At 37.8% G+C, this 23,852-nt stretch overlaps 1 protein-coding gene across 1 annotated transcript; it reads left to right on the forward strand.

Annotated features, from left to right (window-relative positions):
- Nucleotides 1-3,847: 3,847 nt before the first annotated feature.
- Nucleotides 3,848-21,685, forward strand: slc17a9b (solute carrier family 17 member 9b; the record flags this gene model as incomplete). Its single annotated transcript, XM_048608358.1, has 8 exons — nucleotides 3,848-3,951; nucleotides 8,039-8,169; nucleotides 8,295-8,391; nucleotides 12,564-12,660; nucleotides 14,465-14,552; nucleotides 19,059-19,093; nucleotides 19,192-19,307; nucleotides 21,267-21,685. Coding segments are annotated over 8 exons (732 nt in total), but the record flags the coding sequence as incomplete, so codon positions are not given.
- Between the last annotated feature and the right edge of the window lie 2,167 nt (nucleotides 21,686-23,852).

Genomic DNA, 23,852 nt, shown 5'->3' on the forward strand with positions numbered 1-23,852 from the left:
GCTACATGTCCTGAGTCAGTACTAGAGCCAGTGTCCATGAAAAGAAATCTCTTCCCTGCATCATTCCTTTGACTATGTGTTAGTCCTCTTCATTGGTTTGTTTTTATGTCGATTTGCAAGTGGTTTGTGCAATAATCCAGAACCACGTGAAGGTTCTGCTTATTAATGTAGTTCCTCACTCCAGATACTACCTCATTGGAACTACTTCCCTATTCATTCTCCTATTCTTTGTCAGTTTTGTAACTGAGCATTTATTACTGTTGATGAATAGCTAAAAATTAGTCTTGTAACAAACTCGGGTTCCTCAATGTGAAAGCAATTACAGATTATGCATGTGACATGCCCTATTTTTGCAGCAAGGATCGAAGAAATGGTGAAACACACAAAAACAGAAATTGCTGGAGAAACTCAACAGGTCTGCCAGCATCTATGGAGAGAAGGCAGCGTTAATGTTTTTAAGTCCAGTGCATTTGAAATGTTAACTCTGGTTTCTGTCCACAGATGCTGCCAGATCTGCTCAGCTTCTCCAACAATTTCTGTTTTTGTTTCAGATCTCCAGCATCCACAGTTCTTAGTTTTATTGTAACAGAGAAATGGTGCTTGGTATTCACATTGCCCACAGCTGCCGACAGAGTTTACACTGGTTGCTATGTGGATATTTACATCTGATGGCATATCCAATGTGGCACCCTCTCCTGGGCATATCAAGAAACAGGCTGTTTAACAAATCAGTTTGAAGAATCTCACTGAGGCAAGTAGGACACGGGCAGATAAAGATGTGCTGGCACTTTCTCACATTTGGCTGCATGCTGAATGGCTGTCAGATTCCTGCTGTTGGTCTCTTTTCAGGGAGGTGGCTTCTGACAATGATCTTACCTGCTCCTCAATGACTGCTAGACAATTGAATGCATTCTTCACAGATCATCTGCACTTCCCCTCCACCGAGGTCTGTGGCCATTTAGGAATGGTGACAGCCTCCAGATAGCAAGCTGGGGTGGGTGGATCTTGCAGTTACCCAATAAGCAACTGCTGGGCTGAAATGGCCATTGCCACCATTGGTCATCCTTTGGAATATTTTGCCCCCTGCTGTGATAGTCTGGATGCTGAGCTCACAGTGTACGTTCACTAATCTTCAGAGGATGACTGCAGCCCCACACGGTCTGCCAACTGCAGTGGCTGCGCTGCCTTCTCCTGTTGGAAGTGTTGCCACTCAGAGCCTCAAACCGCTATAGATTCCACCTGCCATCTGATTGACGAGTTTCCTGGAGGTGGCCTCTTCATTCTTTCCTTCCTTCAAAATCTCTTTCATGGTCCTTCTTTGGCTACTTCTGTTTCCCAACCTACTGGGAATGGGACCCTGGAACTAAAATCCAGCCTGCAGTGTAAAAGTCAGGAAGTATAAGGCAGGAAATATAAATTTGGTATAAATCTTCTAATCCTAAATCATGTACAGAAAGGAAAGTGACTGTTGGGAAATTCAGATGAGATTAATTGAGATAAAAGCACAAACAGTAAAGGAAAATAATTTTCAAAATGTTCTCCAGCACTGATTATCTTCAGAGGGAATGAGATAGCACATATTCTCACTTGTCCTCAAAATTAATTTTACATATGAGCTGATCTACGTTATAAGCACACCTTGTTCACAAATGCATCAGCTCTCAATTTCTCTGTTGTCTTTAGTGGGGAAGTAGTCGGCAACTAAGTCAAGTTTCACAGTAGCATTCATTTCATTTCATGATGTGGAGGTTCCGGTGTTGGACTGGGGCGGACAAGGTCAGAAATTACATGACACCAGCTTATAGCCCAACAGGTTTATTTGAAAACACAAGCTTTGGATGCGTAGCCCCTTTGTCAGGTGAAGTGAGAAAGAAGCAGACAGCACACAGAATTTATAAGAATACACCCCACATATTTATATGTGTGTGTGCGTGTGTGTGTGTGCGTGAGGGAGAGAGAGTGTGTTTGTGTGTGTGTGTGTTTGTGTAAGGGAGAGAGAAGTGTGTGTGTGTGTATGAGGGAGAGTATCTCTCCCCCCCCCCCCCCCCCCCCCCCCCCACACACACACACCCACACACACTTTCTCTCTCCCTTACACACACACATATATATACATCTATGGGGTGAATTTGTATTTGCAGACACATTCTATTTTGTTCAAAAAGCACGCAACTTATAGACAGTCTGTCAATGTGGCATTTTATAAACTTCTACTTTAGAAGTAAAACCACTCTGGCTCCAAACTAAAAGAAAAACAGATTCTAAACAACGCCTGACATCTAACATGCATTGTCTGACCTAAAATGTCACCTCTTCTTTACACTGATAAAACCTTTAGTTCCCTCAGGGAAGTGATTTGAAAGGAATTCAGGGATTTACATATACATATTAATCAATTAAAACCTTCTAACTGCTTAAAGCTTTAACAGCATCTTAGGTTTATTTAATATATCCTCATCAGTTGTGTGATACTTTGATCTTTTACTTATAAATTCTGTGTTCTGTGTGCTCCTTTCTCACTTCATCTGATGAAGGGACTACACTCTGAAAGCTTTTGTTTTCAAAATAAACCTGTTGGACTATAACCTGGTGTCGTGTGATTTCTGACCTCATTTCATTTCAGTGTTGAATTTGTTGTGGAGAACTGCAACAGTGCACCCCGATGAGGATCAAGATTTCTCTGAAAATGTTTGGTTTTGAATGCTCAACTGCACGTGTGTTGGCAGCAGAATTGCTGTACTGTTAGCTTCATCATTAACCTTGTAACAAAATCCAGTCCATTATGTTTCTCATTGCTTTTTGGAAGTTAAAAAATATGTAAAAATGTCATTGTCTATTAAACTTGCTCTTCCTGTACTGGTTTCCCTCATGACCCTCTACCCTAATTTTAGTGGGTGGTTTATTGTTCCATTGTTATCCTGACACTTTGATCAAAAGACTATTCTTTGTTTGAGAATTTGTCAGATATTAGCCCCTGGGGTTTATATAAATTGACTACAGCTGTATCCTTGCTTGACACTTACGGTAGTCGTTAAATAGCAGGAGCTGGAACAATGCAGATTTGCTTTCCGTCTCATTTCATACTGATTAAAAAAAATTTTAATTTGTGATCTTCCTGATTATGGTTTAGTAATGCACTGCATGATGCACTCACCAGTGGAGTTAAAGGAGAGATGGTAGGAACTGCAGATGCTGGAGAATCTGAGATAATAAGGTGTAGAGCTGGATGAATACAGCAGGCCAAGCAGCATCAGAAGAGCAGGAAAGCTGACGTTTTGGATCTAGACCCTTCTTCAGAAAAAAGAGAAGTGTTTTTGTAGATATTTTTTGTATTTTTAAGCAAAATCACTGTTTGTGTTTTTAGAATGCACCAGATGTTATTGCACCATAGCCCAACTCATAAATTGAGATAATGTTGGAATCTTGGAAGTGAGTAAAGTGTATGTTAACAATACAAACATTGTTGCAAAACTAGCAAAGCTCAAATCACTGAATCGGGTCAATCAATATAGTTAACATTTCAGATTATACTGCATACAATTCCAGTTTGGAGCACAACTAGAAGTGAGTGCTAAGGTAAATCACAGAATTGGCCCTGAGTATGATAACCTATCTTCAAACCTTTGTTCTCAGCATGAAGATTCAGCAGGTAGCAGCAGAGTCTTGCAAAATTACCTCTTGTGTGTTGAGTACCCTGCCACGACAATTAGAGTTTAAGAAATTTTAAAATGTTCTAAATGCTTCAATTCTGAGAATGTTTTAACCGTTTTGACTTCAATAGATCATTGTATTTGAGTTAAATAATAATTGAATGAAAAGTTAAATTTTGTATGTTTCTTGGGAAAATTTAGGTGTGTTTTTCCCATCTCTGTCAAGTCTATTCTCCAATAAAGTGCGAGAGAGTGATCGAGCATTTACCAACAGTGCAGTGTGCACTGGCTCCCAGGTTGGGTAAGTCATATCTTTCATGTTTATTACAAAAAGTCAAGTTCCTAGGCTGGGGTAGAAAAGACCAGACTTGGCAACTGATGAGAATACTGTGTATTAACACAAAACTGAGTTGAACAAATAAGTTTATCACCAGCATTACAAAAAGAACAAGCAAACTTATTTGAAACATTGTAGGCTAGAAATTACTATTGCTATGATTGGTACATTATTGAGATTCTACTTCTGATACAATGCTGTAATTTCCTGAAATAAAAAAAAGGAAAGTGCTGGAGAGAGAAACAGAGTAAACATTTCAAGTCCAATTTGCACTGGATTGAAAATGAGCAGAAATTTAGTTCTGAGACTCTGGTATCCCTGCTGAAGCAGTCACTCAAGGAAACAGACAATGGACTTGCTGGGCTTTGTTTGCTGTTGTCTGTATGGGTGGACTGCACTTACCTGTCTCCATTTTTATCTGTCATGACTGGAGAATCATCTTAAGGTCTGCCATTTTATCCTTGACCCCTTCTCATTCTCAAATGTTTGAGGCCACTTGACAAAACCTGAAAACACTCTCATTTTTCAAATATAAATTGATGACACTGAGTTTGAACTTGCCATCACCTTTCTCACCATTCCACTATCTGTAGATTGCTTATCCATTATTCAGTACTAGATTGTCAGAAATGGTCCCTGATTAAATATTGGAAAGACAGAAACCATTGTCTTCAGTGCTTACCACAAACTCTGTTCCTTCTCATTCTCACTCCCTGATCACTTTTTGTGACTAATCCAGACCATTTGCAGCCTTGGTATTATTTTTAACAGTGTGATGAGCTTCTGCACATATAACCATCACCAAGACTGAATATTTCCACCTCTGTAATATTGCCTGACTCTACTCCAGCTCGTCTTTGGTGATGAGGAAACTTCGAGAGACATTTCTTTAGGTTAGAATTAATAGTCATGTGGAAAAATGTGGGTTGATTTGGAAGACTTAGCATGGACTTGGTAAGGGAAATTGTGTCTAATTAAGTTGTTGGGGTTTGTTAAAGAGGTAACAGAGAGAGTGACTAGGACAAAGCTGTTGATATGGTGTACATGGATTCAAAAAGACATCTGATACAGTGTAACATAACAGACTTGTGAGGAAAGTTATAGGTTATGCAATGCAAGGGACAGTAACAACATGGATGAAAATTTGGCTGAGGGATATTGAGGAGTGAGTAATGGTTAACAGGTATTTTTTGGGTTGGAAGAAAGTTTCTTGTGTGATTCCCAATGCCTGGTACTGGACCTTTGCTTTTCCTGATTTTTATAATTGATCTAGATCTTGGTATGCAGGAGACAATTTCAAAGTTTGCATTTTGCAACACAAAACTTGGAAAAATTCTAAATAGGGAGGGGGGTGGTGTAGACCTTCAGATGGACATTGGCACATTGGTGAAGTGGACTGATCGTGGCAGGTGAATTTCAGTGTGGAGAATCACAAGGTACTTTGGTACAAAAACATAAAGAGACATTGTAAAACAAAGGATACAATTCTAAAAGGTGTGTGAGAGCAGAGTGACCCGTGTGTATATGTACCTATGTCAGGTGTCAGGACAGGTTAAGAGAGCTGTTTATAAAGCAAACAGTATTCTAGGTTTCATTCATTGAAGTATGCAGTACAAATGCATGGAGGTTATGATGAAATTATGATGAAGCTGGTTAGACCTCAACTGGTGTATTGTGTACAGTAGTAGGTGTCACATTATCTGCATGCACTGGAGAGAGTGCAGAAGAGGCTTACAAAGAATGGTTCCAGGAATAAGACTCAGTTATGAGAAAAGATTGGATAAATTAGGACTGTTTTCCTTGAAGAGGAGGAGGCTAAGACAAGATTTGAAAGAAGTTTTCAAAATTATGAGGGGCCTGGACAGTGAATAAGGAGAAACTATTCACACTCATATTTGGGCTGAGAATGAGGGGGCACAGTTTTAAAGTGATTTGCAACAGAAACAAATGTGAGGTGACAAAAAATGTTTTCATACAGCAAGTAGTTAGGTTATTGAATTCACCCCCTCCAAGAGTGTTAGAGATTCAGTTGAGGTATTCAAGAGGGAATTGGATGCGTATTTAAGTGGAAACAATGTACAAGGGTTACAGGAAAAGGCAGGAGATTGGCATTAAGTTAAAATACTCAAGAGAGCCAGTGTAGACGTGACAGGACAATGGTCACCTCCTGTGCTGTAACAATTTTGTGATCTGCTGCTGAAACACTCCTGAATCCTTTTGTTATCTGCAGGCTTGGACTATCCCAATATCCCTCTGACCAGCCTCCCACATTCTACCCTCCATAAATTTGAGGTAATCCAAAATTCAGCTACCCATTTCCTAACTCCTAACATACTGGTCTCTGAACATCCTTGTGCACCGTGACCCACACTGGTTCCCACTCAAGCAATGCCTCTTTTCTTTTTTAATTCTTATCTTTTTCTTCAGATCCCTCATCTACGTTGCCCCTCACAATCTCCATGATCTCCTTTTGCCCTAAAACTCCACAAGGTCATCTGAATTTCTCTAATTCTGATCTTTGAGGAACATCCTTGATTTTAATTACTTCACCATTTGCAGCCATGCTTCAACCATGAAGTCCCTAAGCTTTGGGATTCCCTCCCTAAACCTCTCTGTCCTCCATTAAGATGCTGTTTAAAAAGGTTTGATTAAGATTACTGTAACCTATCCTAATATCTGTGGGTTTGGTTTAGTGCCCATACATGCCGGATTGTGTTCGTGGTAAAGGCAGTTTATAAATAGAAACTGTAGTTATATTTTCAGTCTCCTTTACATGACGTTACCATGAACTGTCTCAAAGCATGATATTGAACTGAAATTTCTGATGCTGTTCTAGAAAATAATTCAGTGAAAATAAGCAATTTTAGTCGTTGTGTTAAAGGTGTCACAGATAAACTGTTATTGCCATAAATGTGCCTTACAAGCACTGCTTGGACAGAGGAATTATGTACAAATATATGAAATAGGAACAGAAGTAGACCATTCAGGCCCTTAAGCCAATCTGTCATTCAATTAGATCATGGCTGACCTGTTTGTTTCAAATTCCACGTTCTCATCTGTCCCTGATAACCTTTGATTCCTATGGCTAACAAGAATCCATCCACCTTGTCTTAAAAAATATTCGACGACCTTGTCTCCACCATCTTCTGAAGCAGAGAGTTCCAAAGTTAGAACATAAGAACCAGGAGCAGGAGTCAGTCATCTGGCCCATCGAGTCTGTTCCGCCATTTAATAAGATCATGGCTGATCTTTTCATGGCCTCAGCTCCACTTACCCACCTTCTCACCATAACCTTAATTCCTTTACTGTTCAAAAAATTATCTATCTTAGCTTTAAAAACATTCAATGAGGAAGCCTCGACTACTTCACTGGGCAGGGAATCCTACAGATTCACAGCCCTTTGGGTGAAGACGTTCCTCCTCAATTCAGTCCTAAATCTGCTCCCCCTAATTTTGAGACTATGCCCTGTTGTTCTCGTTTCACCTGCCAGCGGAAACAACCTCCCGGCTTCTATCTTTTCCCTTCATAATTTTATATGTTTCTATAAGATCCCCCCTCATTCTTCTAAATTCCAATGAATATAACCTCAGTCTGCTCAGTCTCTCCTCATAAGCCAACCCTCTCAACTCAGAAATCAACCTAGTGAATCTCCTCTACACCCCCCCCACCCCCACCACGACTAGTGCCAGTACATCCTTTCTCAAGGAAGGAGACCAAAACTGCATGCAGTACTCCAGGTGTTGTCTCACCCACATCCTGTACGGCTGTAACATGACCTCCCTGCTTTTAAACTCAGTCCCTCTAGCAATGAAGGACAAAATTCTATTTACCTTCTTATTTACCTGTTGTACCTGCAAACCAACCTTCTGTGATTCATGCACAAGGACACCCACGTCCCTCTGCACAGCAGCACGTGCAATTTTTTACCCATTCAAATAATTTTCATATCATTATGACATAGAAGTTACACAACCCTCAGAGATAAAATCGTTATCTTTGCAGTGAATGAATATTTGCCATTGTATGTTGATGAGCTGATTTTTTTCTGTAGGACATTAATAATCGGAGCTTTTGGTTCAGTGTTGTTGGACTGGTATGGCTGGGAGACTGTGTTCTACTTTTCTGGCCTCCCTTCCATTCTGTGGGCCTACTGTATGTGGAAATATTTCCTTAAAGAAGAAGGTAAATATGCATTTTTATTTTGTTATAGTTCCTGCCTTATAATTTTATTGTCAGTGAGATGTTCTATTCCTTTGTGCAACTATCTTCATATCATTATGACGTTCATAATAATTTATGTCATGTAGACCAGATTATATCTTTGGAAAGTTTGGGCAACAGTCTAATGAATTCAAAGGACGATAAAGTCGCATGGAGAAAACTGTTTAAAAGTGCTCCTGTCTGGTAAGTGACTGTAGTGTTTTTTCTAGATGGTAAAAGAAAGAAAGAAAGAGAATTTATTTTTCATATAGCTTCTTTTAAAACATGAGATATAAATATTTCCCAAGACATTAGGAAATGCCCCTGGTCTTCTTCAAATTGCACTTTTAGTTTTTTTTTAGTTTCATCTGGAAAGACAAATGAAGGACCTAATGAGACTAAGCATCTCAGCTGGAAGCTGGAACCTCTGATGGTGCAATGCTTCCTTCCTATGGCCTTAAAGTAGCAGTCTGGATTGTGTATCAAGGTCTGGAATGGGCCTTGAACTCTTGAGCTTCAAATGAATTTAAATGTAGCCTAAAATATGACTTCTTGTGACAGGAGGTTATAATGAATAAGAAATTGGTATTTTCACTCTCTAAGAGACTTTTGTGACATTCTGGAAACAAATATAGTAAGTGTACAAATTTGAAGATAAGTTACCCTTTGGTACAAAATGTACCCAATGTTGAAGTGACCAGAATGTGGAGGGAAGCATTGTATCTCCAAAGGTGAGCGATAAGGGATTTTTTAAAAAACCCTAGTTGTAATGTATTAAAATCTGAATATATGAAGGGAAAAAGATAATCTAGTCAATTCTGCAATTGATATTTAAGAAAGTAACATTACGATTAATTTAAGTAACCATATAGGACGTTCTAATTTGCATAGCTACCATATGTACCACAAATCCACTAGGAACCTTTTCATTCATCACTTAAAAGGATTTTCCTTTCTTCTGTTCTATTTTCTTCCTTTAGGCTTGTACTTTTGAATTGTTATAGGAATGATTGCAGCATGTGAGGGTTGGTCTGTTAGTATTGACAATCTATTGACTTCAAATGACATAACGTCCTTTTTTGAGATTATCGTATCGCTTTTGATGCTTACCTCGAGTCTTCTATTTTAAAGGTGCTATAAAATGCATGTTTTATTGATTACAAAAAAGTTAAGTTGTATTGATCATCTGCCAATTTGTCACTAGGCATTTTTAACAAATATTTGACAGCACAATTCAGCACACGCTGGATATATCACGATATTGCAAGTGTGCATAATGCTGGATACCAATTAGCAAAGGCATAACATGCAGCTATTACCAAACATTACGCAGCATGTAAAGTAATCTTTGGTGATTTTATTTTGTCTATAGGAAATGACATTTCAGGATGCTGTGATTAAGTATTTGGAAAAGTTTTTTTTTAAGTGAAATTTGAACTTCTTGTACTACACTAGCTTACTGAGATGAGATTTCCCTTTTACAGAAAAGGTTTTCTAGTCTCTAGATGGCAGCATTTACATTATAATTAACAGTTATGTACTCTGCAGATGCCTAGTAGTTAATTTGAATTGTTTCATGAGTGGGTAGATTGATATTAAGAGTTTATGTCTGTGGCTCAGTTGTGGCACAGCTATCAGACTTTGGACTTTTTTTTTGCTATCCATAATGTTTTAAACACAATTAAAGGACTTTAGATACAAATTTGAGACGTATCATTTCTTCACATTTAAAAAAATATTGAATACATTTTACCCTCTTTTAAATTGATGAAAGATGGTGGTCAAGGTTTAAAGATGAAGGAAGAATACAAATCTAATTACACTATGGACTGTGAATCAACAATTTGCTTCACTGAGAGGATGTTCTATATTCCATGTTTGAAGTTCCTTTACGTCTGGTGAAAATCAGGCAGGGGAGTAAAAATGGAATAGGGAATTTGCCTACTATGCCCCTGCCCCAATTTTAAGTCCGCCCAAAGACAATGATGTTTGTCTCTGAATATGTAGATCAGACTCTGATAATGCAGTTGCCCTCCATTTACTTTACTAACACAAGGGCTAAGCAGTGGCAAGGCCTGAAAAACTCTGGAAAACTTTATTTTTCTTTTTGATTAAAAAAAATGAAATTGTGGAGATGTGTCTCGCAGCATCTGGAGAATGCGAAATAATTTTAATGCTTCAGGTTAATGACCTTTCATCAGAACAGGGAAAAAAATGAAATGCAACAGGTTTTAACAAGTATTGAGGCTGAGAAAGGAGGGGATCTAGGAGGAAGAGAGTCTAATGATAACCATGAATCCATTGTTGATTGTCGGAAAAATCCACCTGGTTCACTAATGTCCCTTCAGAAAGGAAACTGCCATCCTTACCTGGTCTGGACTACGTGTGACTCCAGATGCACAGCAATGTCATTAAGTCTTAACTGTCCTCTGGAATAGGCAATAAATGCTGGCCTAGGCAGCAACACCCTCATCCTGTGAATGAACTAAAAAAAAAAGAGGGCAGAACTGGTAAAATGACAAGAGGGATGAAAGGGTATGTTAACAGGAATATGACAAGTAGTGAAAAAGATGTATTTGCCTGCCAGTGTGACCGTGAGCTTCCAGTTGTCTGTCGTTTTAATTCTCTGCACCACTTCCGCTCTCAAGTCTTTGTCTTCACAATTCTGCATAATTTCAATGAAGGTCAACATAAGCTGCAAGACCAGTGCCTCAAGTTTTGATTTGACATTTTACAGCCTTACAAACTCAACATTAAGTGCAAACTAGAGTGACAGGGAACAGGAACATAAAAAAGGAGACAAGAGTAAGAGAAACAAGGATGAAAATGAACAATAGGAAAGTAGAAAGAAAAGCTGGAAGGTAGGAGAATGGAGGGTGAGCACTCGGAGGGTGGTGAACTTGTGCAATTCTTTATCACAGAAAGCGGTGAAGATGACATCGCTGAATATATTTAAGAAAGAAATAGATTTCGAGAAGCTAAAGATGTCAAGGGTATGGGGAGAGAATAAGAAGGTGACTTTGAAATAGCGAATCATAATAATCATGTTGAATGGTGGAGTCAGCTCATTGGCCACATGACCTACTCCTGCCTCCAGTTTCTGTATTTCAAAAAATACAGATCTTAGCCTCTGCACTTTGTTTTTGGATAACAAGCGCTAGTGATTCTGTATTCCCAATTTACATCTTCTCTGAATGTATCTTAGTGTTTTTTACTTGTTCCATACCCATTTCCTTTTGTCATTTAATCTTTTCTGCCTTCCACCTTATTCCTGTCCTTTATTTTTTCAAAGCCCCAGCAAAAACTCAGCTGTCAAATATGAAATCTATATTGATTCCCTGAGTAACTGAGTGACATCTAACTGTTGCAGAATAATGTTCTATTTATCTTTCCCCATCTCTTCCTTTCTGCCACTTGACATTGTTTAGCTGAATGGCCAGTAGCCTCCTTTCTCAAACATTTGATAAGTTGATTGTGTGTGCTGTGGTGGATTTGTGGGTAAAAATTTAGGAGTGAGAAAAAGCTTTTTGACCCATTGAACTCTCCCTTTTCATTGGTCAGGTGTGTATAGTCCATATTCATGAATTGTACTCCAACTTCACCCATACCCAAACTTATTTTTCTAAAGAAAGGGTTGGTAGAAATGCTCCCTAACTGGCAAAGGTGATCCAACCAAGCTCCACAATATCTGTGTTTGGAAACTAATCACCCTTGATTAGCCAACTTCTACAATTAAAGCAGCCTGCTGACAATACAGAGGCTACCTTACCCTCCCCAATCATTTCAGCCCATTAATTTTCTGTAATCTTCCATCTATTTCCAGCTAGAAATTCACTGATTTTGCAAAGATTTTTAAATTAAGCATTGACTTTTGAGCTGATGTTGTCTTTCACATCTCCACTAAACATGGGGAGTATAAATCATTTCCCCTATCTATAGTTCTGATTATGTCTTGTTCATTTTAAACTGGTGCCTTGCAGCTCTCTGCTCACAGCCCAAATTAAGTAGATGGATTACATCTAGACAATCAAACGAAGGATCCACATTGTGTCTTTTCTTGTGTTTCACCTCATCCTACACCTCTGTCAGTTCCAATTAAAACAACTTCTGTTAAAATATGGACTAAAGTCTCAAACAACTTTTTTTCTCCCCATCACAGAAGGAAAGCAACTTCATCCCTCCTTTGTATCTCGGAGGAAATTTACAGTTTTCACCACCTCAGCATTGGAGTTACTTTGATAGTAAACTTTTTTATGAAGTCTGCCTGTCTCACTGTCTGTTCCCTTCACATTTGTGGCTTTTTTCTGTCACTGTTACATTTATGTTATTTAATCTGTTGCATGTCATTCTTTTAATAATGTTTGTCTTTTTAACAGGGGTGTCATTGTAGCTCATGTTTGCATCAGCGGTACTTTTTTCTGCCTTTTGTCATGGATGCCAACATTCTTCCATGATTCGTTTCCTGAATCTAAGGTGTGTTATCTCAAGCCTGTGAACCGTATCTAGTTCTTTTATAAGATGTAAAAATGAATTAAGTAAATTATATTTTAATAAAAAAGACATTCAGAATTTTCTGATTACATGTGGTAAGGTACTATTTTCTAACCAAAACAGGATCTTCAAAAATATGTGTTAAAGCAGAAACAATTTCTATCTCTCTAATGGTTCTGTCCATTTTATTATTGTTCTGTGTAAACTGTAATGGTGACCATGGTGATGAGGTTCTGATCTACTTCACAGCATCAAAAGGAAGCAAACCCTTGTGGTTTGGCATTTCTCCCTCAAGGAAGATAAAAATCCTGAGTATTTGCCATTGGATTTCTTTTTGGCACTACTTTTTAAAGCACGTGGATAGAGTTATATTAGCAGAGATTTGACTGCTGTTTCTGTTGAAGAACGTTGCATGGTATATGGAGAATGTTAGAAAACCTGGAGCAAGATTAAAAAGCTAATAGTTGTACAGGCTCATTTTTAATTGGTGGGTATATGTGACTGTGCACAAATATTAAACCTTTAAAGCATAAACTTGACCACATCTTTAAAGTCCAGAATTGTTGTAATACATTTTTAATTCAAGAAATGACAAATCTTCACACATACTGTTTTGGTAAACTATGATTAAACAGCACAAAACATTTTTTCTTTCTCCTACTTCTTGACAAGTGTATAAAGGGCATACTGTAATGACCTTTAAGTCTTTTTTTAGAAACTATTAGAGTCTAATTCTTTGTCTGTGCTGATCTTGTCCCAATATAACTGCTGAAAACTGGCAGCAGATTTGCTCTATAAATATTGTAAATTCACCTCTGAGGGACTGGAGCCATATAATTGTAAATTGAAGCACATAGGTTATTTCTGTTTTTGTTCATCTGTCGTCCTGACAGTGGGAAAGTTAAGGGAGCAAAGGGAATATTTTGTACTTTTTCCAAAACACGGCTGCTTTCATATGAAAAAAAAGCTTTATTTCTGCTTTGTAGCTTTGCAATTGGCTGGAAAACCTATCCAGAGAGAGGAAGCAAAACCATCATTTTCGCTGAGAGAATTTGAAAGGCTTGTAGTATTAAGCCTGGCAGTGGCTTTATCTTATTTTCATTGATGTTCCTGTTACTAGGCACAGTTTGTTGTAATTGAAATTGTTTACCTAAGCAAGTTGGTGTACTTTACTATAAAATAATAGATTTTTTGCTTCATGTTGATTGTCAGATTCCAAGAAGCTACCTTAATTTGTCACAGTATTTGTTAAATTCTCCTTTAATTTTGTATAATTTTGGAAGATGTTAACACAGCTGCAGCTCATACTCTGAGAGCACTACACAATACACCTATGGAGTTGAAATTTTAAATGCCTTTGTCTATTTACACTCTGGAGCCAGGAAGAGAACAACCATCCTATTTAACATTGCACGGCATACCTAATTTCCATGTACAGTACCACAGGCTTCACCAGCAGCACAAAGTCAGAGAACTATCCATGTTGATACAGTAGGGTTTTGTAACTATTACAAGACTCCTCATTGAGAGTATTGTTATCATTTCTGATAGGGTTTCTCTTTGCTTCTGAGATGTACATTAACTTTATATAATCTCTCTTGCGCTTCCTTTGTGATTGGAAAAGAGAATACATTAGTATAAACAGGTGAGCAGCTGACAATATGGGAGTTTTTATTTGATTATAAATTTTTTGGACATTCAGATGCTAAGATTGAATGAATAATTTTTGGGTTTAATTTGAAGAAGAAAGTTCTCATTGCGATTGCATTCTGTCTTTGTCTTTCAGGGTTGGGTTTTCAATGTAGTTCCTTGGGCTGTTGCAGTCCCATTCTCTTTGTTTGGTGGCATTCTGACTGATCATCTGGTCAAGCTTGGTGAGAAATGAGCTCAGCCTTTCTTGTGAAACTGTATGAACAAACAGAAAACAAAATAATCTTTAACTGAAAATAATACAGCATTTCAAGGTTGAGTTCTAACGGAATAATGGAGTTGATGAATTTAATCACAGCCAACCTCAATACATCAATATAACTTGATCTGCTTAGCATAAATTCATGGATCTACTTAAATGAACGAAATCAAATCATCAACTTTCTAGTTATGCATAGCACATTTTCGTATTTTGTTGGCACTGCAGCAATAAAAACATAGACATACTACCCAAACCCATGACTCTTTGCCTTTCCTATATATCCCTCCTTTTTTAAAGAAAAGAGTTTTTTTGTGAACCAACTAACTTTCCCAACACTCACCCCTGCTTCACCCACAAGCCCTAACCTTTCTAAACCCTTAACCTTTAACTAATACCTTTAACCTAATACCTTGCCTGCCCCTAGTTTCTATCCAATTTTTGTCCTTCGCCGACAACTTGATTGTACCCTCAGGCCTTGTGCAATACCACGAGCTATCACTTCATAATATTTGATCAGGATTGGTGCAGTCAGTATAGTGGAACCATTTGAGTAACTAGTTGCCAAAACTTCACAAACCACTTTACAATGGAATACATTGGACACGCAACAATGGCTTTGGAGGTTCCTGTTCCACTTTCCAAAACAATTAGTGCTGTATTGTAAACATTGTTAAATTAGTCTGAAACATTGGAAATCTGAAGAACCCAAATTTCATTAACAAATAAATAATTTATTGTTCTGATAGACAGCCCTGATCTATTTCCAGTTTTCCTTGAATAGATGATCAGTTATGACGTATGTATTCATAGAATGTTATTGGGAGAGCTTCTGAGAACAGCAGGTTCTTTATGAAATGTGGGAATGTACAGTCGGATTAACGAATGATCTGAAGTGAAGGCACCCCTAGGTAGCAGCAACCGTAATATGATTGTGTCTTTTATTCAGTTTCAGGGAGAGAGGAGTGGGTCCGAGCCTATTTTTCAAACATAAATAAGAGCAATAATGAAGACATGAAAGCATACTAGGTTAAGTGAATTGGCAAATTAAGTTAAAGAATCAGTCAATATAGATGCAGTGGCAGATGTATTAAGTGGATATTTCAGAATATACAGAATAGTTCATTCCAACGAGTAAGAAAAATTCCAAGGGTTGGACCTGCTGTCTGTGGTTGACCAGGTAGAAGGTGATTAACTATGTTAACCAGGTTAAAGGTAGTATCACACTTAAAGAAAAAGTGTAAATATTGTTAAGACTGGAGGCAGGTCAGAAGTTTAGACAGCATATAAAAGAAAGCAAAGAACGATCAAATTTTAATAGAGAGTGTATCAGTGAAAGCTTCTCAGAAATATGAAAAATTTCTATAAAAATTAAACAAAGAACAGAGGTGACAAAGTGAGTGTTGGTCCTATAGAGAGTCAGACTGGAAAATTAAGAATGGAAAATAAGGAAATGGCAGATGAATTGAACAGATATTTTGCATCAGTCTTCACTGTACAGGATACAAGAGGATGCAAGAAGCAGCGATAGACCAGGCAATGGAAGGGAGGAACAAGGTGAGGGAAATGACAATCACCAGAGAAGAGGTACTAATTAATTGTTGGAGCTGTAGGCTGACAAGTGCCTGAGTCCCAATGGACTTCATCCTAGGGTATAAAAAGAGGTGGCTAGTGGGATATTTGGTGCATTGATTCTAATTTTCTAAAACTTCCTTGAATCAAGGACAGCCCCTTTAGATTGGAATATAGCGATAGTTGCTGCATAATTGGCCACTCTTAACCTTCCTGTATTTTTTATAACCTCCTAGTGTTCCCTTCACATTCTACTTTCCTACCTATCTTTATTTCATCAACAAATTTAGCAATATGCCATATGTCCCTTCATCTAAATAATTTATATGAATTATAAACAGTTGAGATCCCAGTACTAATCCCTGTGACACACCACTCGTCACACCTTCCTAAGCTGAAAAAAGGCCTGTTCATACCTACTGTTTACTTCCTGTTTGATACCCCTTTATGCAAAAGGGAGGAAAAGAGAAATTAGGCAACTACAGGCCAGTTAGCTTAACATCTGTCTCAGAAAAATATCAAAAGCTATTATGAAAGAAGTTAAAGAATGGCACTTATAAAAGTTCAAGATAATCAGTTAGAGCCAGTGTGGTTTTGCGAAGGAGAAATCATGTTTGACCAATGTATTGGCATTCTTTGAGGAAGTTACCCATTCTATGGCTAAAGGGAAATGAATAGATGAACTGTACTTAGTTTTCCAGGAGGTGTTTGATAAGGTTATTGCGAAAAATAAAATCTCACCGTGTAGGGGTTAGCATATTGACATGGATAGAAGATGGGCCAGCTAACAGGAAGCAGACAGTGTTTGAGAAGATGATGTGCCACAGGTATCAATACTGGGACGCCAACTGTTTGCAATTTATATAAATGATTTTGATGAAAGGATGGAAGGTATGGTTGTCAAATTTGCTGGTCACACAGTCATAGGTGGGAAAATAAGTTGTGAAGTGGACAAAAGGAGATTGTACAAATAGGTAAATGAGTGGGCAAAAATGTGACACATGGAGTATAGTGTGGGGAAATGTGAAATTGTCCATTTTGGCAGGAAGGATACAACAGAGGCATATTATCTAAATGGTGAGAGATTGCAAAGCTCTGAGATGTAGAGTGATCTGAGTGTTCTTGTGCGTGAAATATAACTGGTTTGTCTGTGGTATTTCAAGTAATTAGAAAGATGATAGAACGCTATAATTTATGATGAAGGGAATTGAATACAAAAGTAGGGGGATATGCTTCAGTTATTTAGAGTACTGGTGATACTGCATCTGGAGAACTGTGCACAGTATTGGTCACCTTATTTAAGGATGGATATAAATGCTGTAGAGGCAGTTAAGAAATGAATTTACTAGAATAATACTTTGGTTAGATGTGTTATCTTATGAGAACGGGTTGGATAGGCTAAGCTTGGGGTTATGTCCATTACCAATGTACTGGGGGTTAACATCAATCAGAATCTGGCTGGGCTAAAGATACAAGTACTGTGCCTACAGTTGTAGGTCATAGGTTAGGAATCCTGTAGAAAGTAACTCATCCACTGACCACCCCACCTCAAAGTCTGTCCACCATCTACAAAGCACAAGTCAGGAATGTGATCGAATACTCTCCACTTGCCCGGATGAGTGAGGCTCCAACAACACTCAAGAAGCTTGACACCATCCAGGACTAAGCAGCTGACTTGATAGGCACTTCATCTACAACATTCACTCCCTCCACCACTGGCACTTCGTAGCAACAGTATATTCCATTTACAAGATACACTTCAGAAATTCACTAAGGCTTCTTAGGCAGCACCTTTCAAACTCATGACCACTAGCATTAAGAAGGAAAAGGGTAGCAAATACATGGGAACACCATCAGTCTCAGCCTTGAAATAAACAGCTTTCTAATCATTATGGGAATCAAGGGTTATGGGGATGACCCAGGAAAGTAGAATTGAGATTTATCAGATTAGCCATGATCTAATTGAATGGCAGAACACACATGATGGACTAAATGGCGGACTTCTGCTCCTACATCTTATGATCTTAAGCCACCCACCATCCTAACTTGGAAATGTACTATCGTTCCTTCCGTGTTGCAGGGTCAAAATCCTGGAACCAACCCCCCCCACCCCAATGACATTGTGATTGCATTTACACTGAATGAACTACAGTCTTTAAAGAAATCAGCCCATCACCATCTTCTCAAGAGCATCTAGGGATGGGCAGTAAATGCTGGCAGAGCCAACAATACCCAGGTCCTAAGAAGAATAAAAAACAGTGTTGAGGAGTGACTTGATTGAAATCTATAAAACCCTGAAGGGTTTTGACATGGTAGATGTGTAGTGGATGTTTGCCCTTGTGGGAGAAACTAGAACTGGGAGTTGCTGTTTAAAAAGTAGAGGTTGCCCTTTTAAAACAGAGTTGAAGCAATTTTTTTCTTTGAGATTTGTGTGTCTTTGGAACTGTCTCCGTGAGAAGGTGAGGGGGTGGGTGCAGTGACTTTGAATATTTTTAAAACAGAGGAATGTAGATTTCAGTTAATCAGGGGTTGAAAGATTGTTGGAGGTTGATGGGAATATAGATTTGTGGTTACAGTCAGCTCAGCTATTATGTTATTGAATGGCTAGGAGGGCTGAATGGCCTAAATGATTTTCCTAGTGAGGAACTAGCTCGAACTTTCTTGTGAAACTATGAATCAACAGAAAGCAATGGAAAACAAGCTTTGGTTTTGGTGTCATAAATGTTTTGAATTATTATCAGGTCCACAGATCACTGAGTTTTAGAAAGGAAAAAGAAACTGCAAATTGAAGTAAAACATATGGGGGAAATATTAATATGGATGCAAAATGTATACAAATATTTGCTTGTAGTGATAATTCTATATTTGCATATTACAGAATTTACTCTCTATTTTTTAGGGTTTGACACCGCTAAGGTGCGTAAATTAATGCAGGTATGATGACTAGTAGTTTATTTAAAACATTCTTAAAATAGTTTGACTGTGTGAGAGAATGCAGTTAAAACCAGTTTCTTATGTTTGCCTTCAAACAGGTGATTGCCATGGGATTATCCAGTATCTTTACAGTATTACTGAGTTACTCAGGCAGCTATTACCAATCATTAATATGTATATCAGCTAGTTTAGGACTTCAGACCTTCAGTCACAGGTAAGCTAAGATTAGTTACGTTATATTTTCAGATCTCTGGCCATCTATTAAATAGTTTGATATTGTATATTGTAGACTTAAGGTATTCGCTTTGACTCAGTGGTTGGCTTGTTATTGCTGAGCAAAGAGGTTGTACGTTCTAGCCATACCTTACGTTATCAGTATTCCACTGGCAGAGGTGCCAACTTTTAGTAAGACACTAAACTAAGGCTCCATCTCATGTGGACATAAAAGATCCTTTTTTTATTATATACATTATACTTTATTTATTAAAAAAACTTTTAAAAAACATAGTCACAAACGCAGTTCAGTTCTGTACAATAGCATATGAAGAAAACAAGCAAACATTGGAGTTTGACTCTATCCAACAAACAAACAAAGAGCATCTCTTACTTGTACCAGACCAAGTGCACATAAAAATATCCTACTGCATTATTCAGAGATGAGCAGGAGACTTTTCACAATGCCCTGGCTAAGGTTTTCATTTCAAACAATACATAAACCAGATGTCATTTATATTATAGTTCTTTGTGAAAATTTGCTACATGCAATTTGGCTGCCCCAGTGTTGACAACACACAGTATATTTCAAAAGGATACTTTGATGCCTCTGAAATGCATTTAAGATTTCTGTGCATCTGGCTGGCATTATGTAAGTGCAGGTTGCACCTTCATTTTCCTCAATCTAGACGATAGTCATTATCTTTTAGTATGTAGTGAAAACACCGTACACATACCACCTTCTTTAACATTTTACCTGGTTTTATCATTACCTGATCATACCTTTAACATTTTACCCTCTTTAGCTAAACTTCATTTTTGTCTAATCTTGGAATACTTTTAGGATCTGAATTGATTTTCAATTCAATATTTTTTCATTTCACCTCTAACGTCACTCATCACCATTCTTGCCTTAGCCCATCTAACACTGAAACCTTTCTCCATATCTTTCTTACCTCCAGATTTGATTTTAGAAGTGCTCTCCTGGCCAACTTGCCATCATCCAAAGTGCTGCTCCCTGTTTCCTGTGCAGCTTTCCTAAATTCCTGCACTGATCTGTCTTTCCTCAGTGGTATCACTCTGGCTTCTGAGTGAGAGCATTATAGACTCAAGCTGCACTCCAGAATATGAATTTGTAATCTCATCTGACATTACTGTGCAGTTTAGAGGGATTGCTAGATTGTTAGAGGTGCTGCCTTTTGGTTGTTACATTAAACTGAGGTTGCTTCCGCCTTTGAGATGGATGTAAAACATCTCATTTTAAAGTAAACTGGTATCACGTCCAACATTTGTATTTTAATCCTAATCCATTCAATTAGATGATGTAGCTATTTATTCCTTTCCTGTTTCTGGGCCTTTGTGTGCAAAATGGCTGATACAATTGCCTTAGAAAATAACATTTCAAAGATCAGTCATGAGCTATGAAGTGCTTTACATGTCTGGATTACATGAATAATGCTTTTAACTGCAAGTCTTTCTTGTCGAACATTACATTGAGATCTTGTGTGTCTGATCAGGTTGTCAGGGATAATTCCATGGCATTATTTTTTTCCTCAAACAGTGGCAGTAAAAAACAGATTATCTGGTTATTTATCTCAGTTGCCGTTTCTGGGATCTTGCTATTTTCAATTTGTCTGCCGCATTTTAACAATAACAAATGCCCTTCAGAAACTCCATTGATTGTAAAGCACTTTTGAATGCCTGAGAATGTGATAAATGTGCACAAATGCAAGCTGGTTAGTTTTGTGCAGACAGTAACAAATCGTGAATTACTAAATTGAGTTCTAGTTTTGAAATTGAATTTTCAAATAAATGATTAAAGGACCTTTTTTCGGAAAGCTTGCAAATTTTATTTACCTGATGCAGAGTTAGTGCTAAATAGATTTAATTTTATTCCAGATGAATGCATTGTGCAAAAAAGTAAAGTTGAAGTATTTTGCTGTTCTCTTTGTTTTCATAGTGGGGTAACTGTCAATGTTCAAGATTTAGCACCATCCTGTGCTGGTGCACTGTTTGGTAAGTAACAGTTACAAAAACATTTTGCGTAGCTATATATATCCTGTACATTCTGTCATGTTAATAAATTTATATCAGAGGTTAATGATCATTGACAAGGCCCAACCATCATTCACTTACTTTCTAAACTTGAGCTTACAATGTGTGAAGTGATGTGTGTGAATCTGCTTTTAATCACTTTGGTACAAAGCATGATAAACTGAATTTATAGCACAAAAAGGTCAATCACTTAATCACATTAGTACTAATTCTCTGCAAGGGCAGTTCAGTTAGTTGCACACTATTTCTGTACCTCAAATTCCTTATCTTCAGGTACTTATCTAAGTGCCCTTTGAAAGCCAGATTCAATCCGCCTGCACCATTCACTTAATGCATTCCAGGTCCTAACTACTTTATTGCATGAAAATGTCTTTTTCTTCTGTTGCCTTTTACTCTTTTTGCTAGTTCCTCTGCCAAAGAGTATAAGCTTTTATTCCCTTTTCTCTCTCACCATTCTGTTGATCTTTCATGATCCTCACCACAACTGTCCAAAGCTCTCTTGACTTTCTCCTCTCTTTAACAAAAATAAGCCATAGCTTTTTCAGTCTATCCTTGTAATTATTTAGACCTTATTTTTTAGGGAACAATTTCAAAATTTTCAGATTACCCAAAACTTGGAACTACTGTACACTGTGGGAAGGATAGTGTGGAACTTCAGAAGGACATTGACAGGGTTGGTTATTGGGTGGACAAAGACAGATGAAATTTAATGCAGAGGAGTCTTTCTTTGAAAAGAAATCATTCAGTTAAGTCAAAAGAATGCAGAGGTATGCTACAATATGAGGATTTAATTCTAAAGGGGGTATGGGAGCAGAAGGACCTGGGTGTATATGTGCATAAATCATTGAAGGTGGCAGGAAAGCATACATTAAGCTAGGCTTTATTAACAGGAGCAAAGAGTTCAAAAGCAAAGATGTTATGTATAGAACACTGGTACGGTCTCAACTGACTATTGCATCTGCTTCTAAGGGCTTCACTTTAGGAAGGATGTGAAAGTGATAGATTGACTGTAGAAAAGATTCATCAGAATGGTTAAAGTGATGAGGAACTTCAGACACAGAGATAGATTTGAGAGGTTAGAATTCTTGGAGGAAGGAAGGCTAAGAGGTGGTTTGATAGAAGTGTTCAAAATTATGAGTGACCTGGACATAGTATATAGAGAAAAACTCTTCCCAGAGATGGAAAATTGAGAAACCGTATAAATTTATTCCATGCTGTTATCAAAGCAGAGTCACTTCAAATCTAGGCATTTTAGTTCATAGGAATTTACTTCAGTACCCAAGATGTCGTCTTTTTTCTTAAATAATTTTCCCCATTTTCAGTTACACCAGTTCATCTATGGATTCAGTGCTGAACATAAGCCCCAGTATTATATTTGGTTGGAAGGGTGAACTGATTCCTTTCCTAGACCTGCCCCTCCACTGATTGTAACAAAGTTTGAATTTCAAAAAAGTTGTTATAAGGAATTCCGTACCAGAAACAAGCCAGCCATATTTGTTTAATTAACAAGCAGTGTATGGTATATTACAACCAAAATTTACACAAGCAAAGATACAATGGTTATTACGAAAAGAGTTAGATAAGCAAATATATATATATAACTACCCTTCCTGAAGACTAGAATACACACATAATACTCCCACATCTGAAAAAAAAGTTTCTGCAGAGTATTATCTTAAAAATACTTCAGCCAAATGACAGTTAAAATCAGCAAAAATAATTATTCATGGATTGTTTCAAATATCAACTTGTAGCCAAAAGTACTTTGCGTACACAAGCTATTGGCAATAGGGAACTTGATGGATCAGTCATGGCGGCTGAACTCTCTTTTCTGGCGACAGCAATGTTGATTCTAATACCTTCTGTAAGAACCCTCCATGAGTGGTGAAGAATTCTGTTGCATATGGATCTTAATGTGCTAAAACTTGATTGAGTCCTATTAAGTACCACCTATGTGATGATGTCACAGAGACTTGATCAGTCAAGATGAGCTTGTATGAGACAGACCTGAGGTGAGTGTACGCCTAGTAGTCTCTGTAATAATGTAGGTCATAGTCCATAATGTGTAAATAGTTGCAGTGTTGCAATAAACTTCACATTATTTACTCAACAAACCTCTTCTCATTAGACCAGAGGCTATCCTCATCCAAATTACAACACTGCAACCTTGAAGACACCCACAGACACTACATAGTGAGTGGCAGTGTGGTGTAGACAGTGGGTAACTGCCACAGCTTAATCAACAACAGTGACTAGCACGATTTCTAAATGTTGCAAACTAAAAGAAGTTAGACAAAAACAAAATGCTGAAGATACTAGAACTGTGAAATAGAGTCATTGAGCTGTACAGCATGGAAGCAGACTCTTCAGTCTAACTCGTCCATGTCAACCAGATATCCTAAATCAATCTAGTCCCATTTGCCAGCATTTGGCCCATAACCCTCTAAACCCTTCCTATTCATATACCCATTAAGATGCCTTTTAAATGTAG

The sequence above is a fragment of the Rhincodon typus genome, chromosome 19 (genome assembly GCF_021869965.1).
Source record: "Rhincodon typus isolate 14 chromosome 19, sRhiTyp1.1, whole genome shotgun sequence".
NCBI lineage: Eukaryota > Metazoa > Chordata > Chondrichthyes > Orectolobiformes > Rhincodontidae > Rhincodon > Rhincodon typus.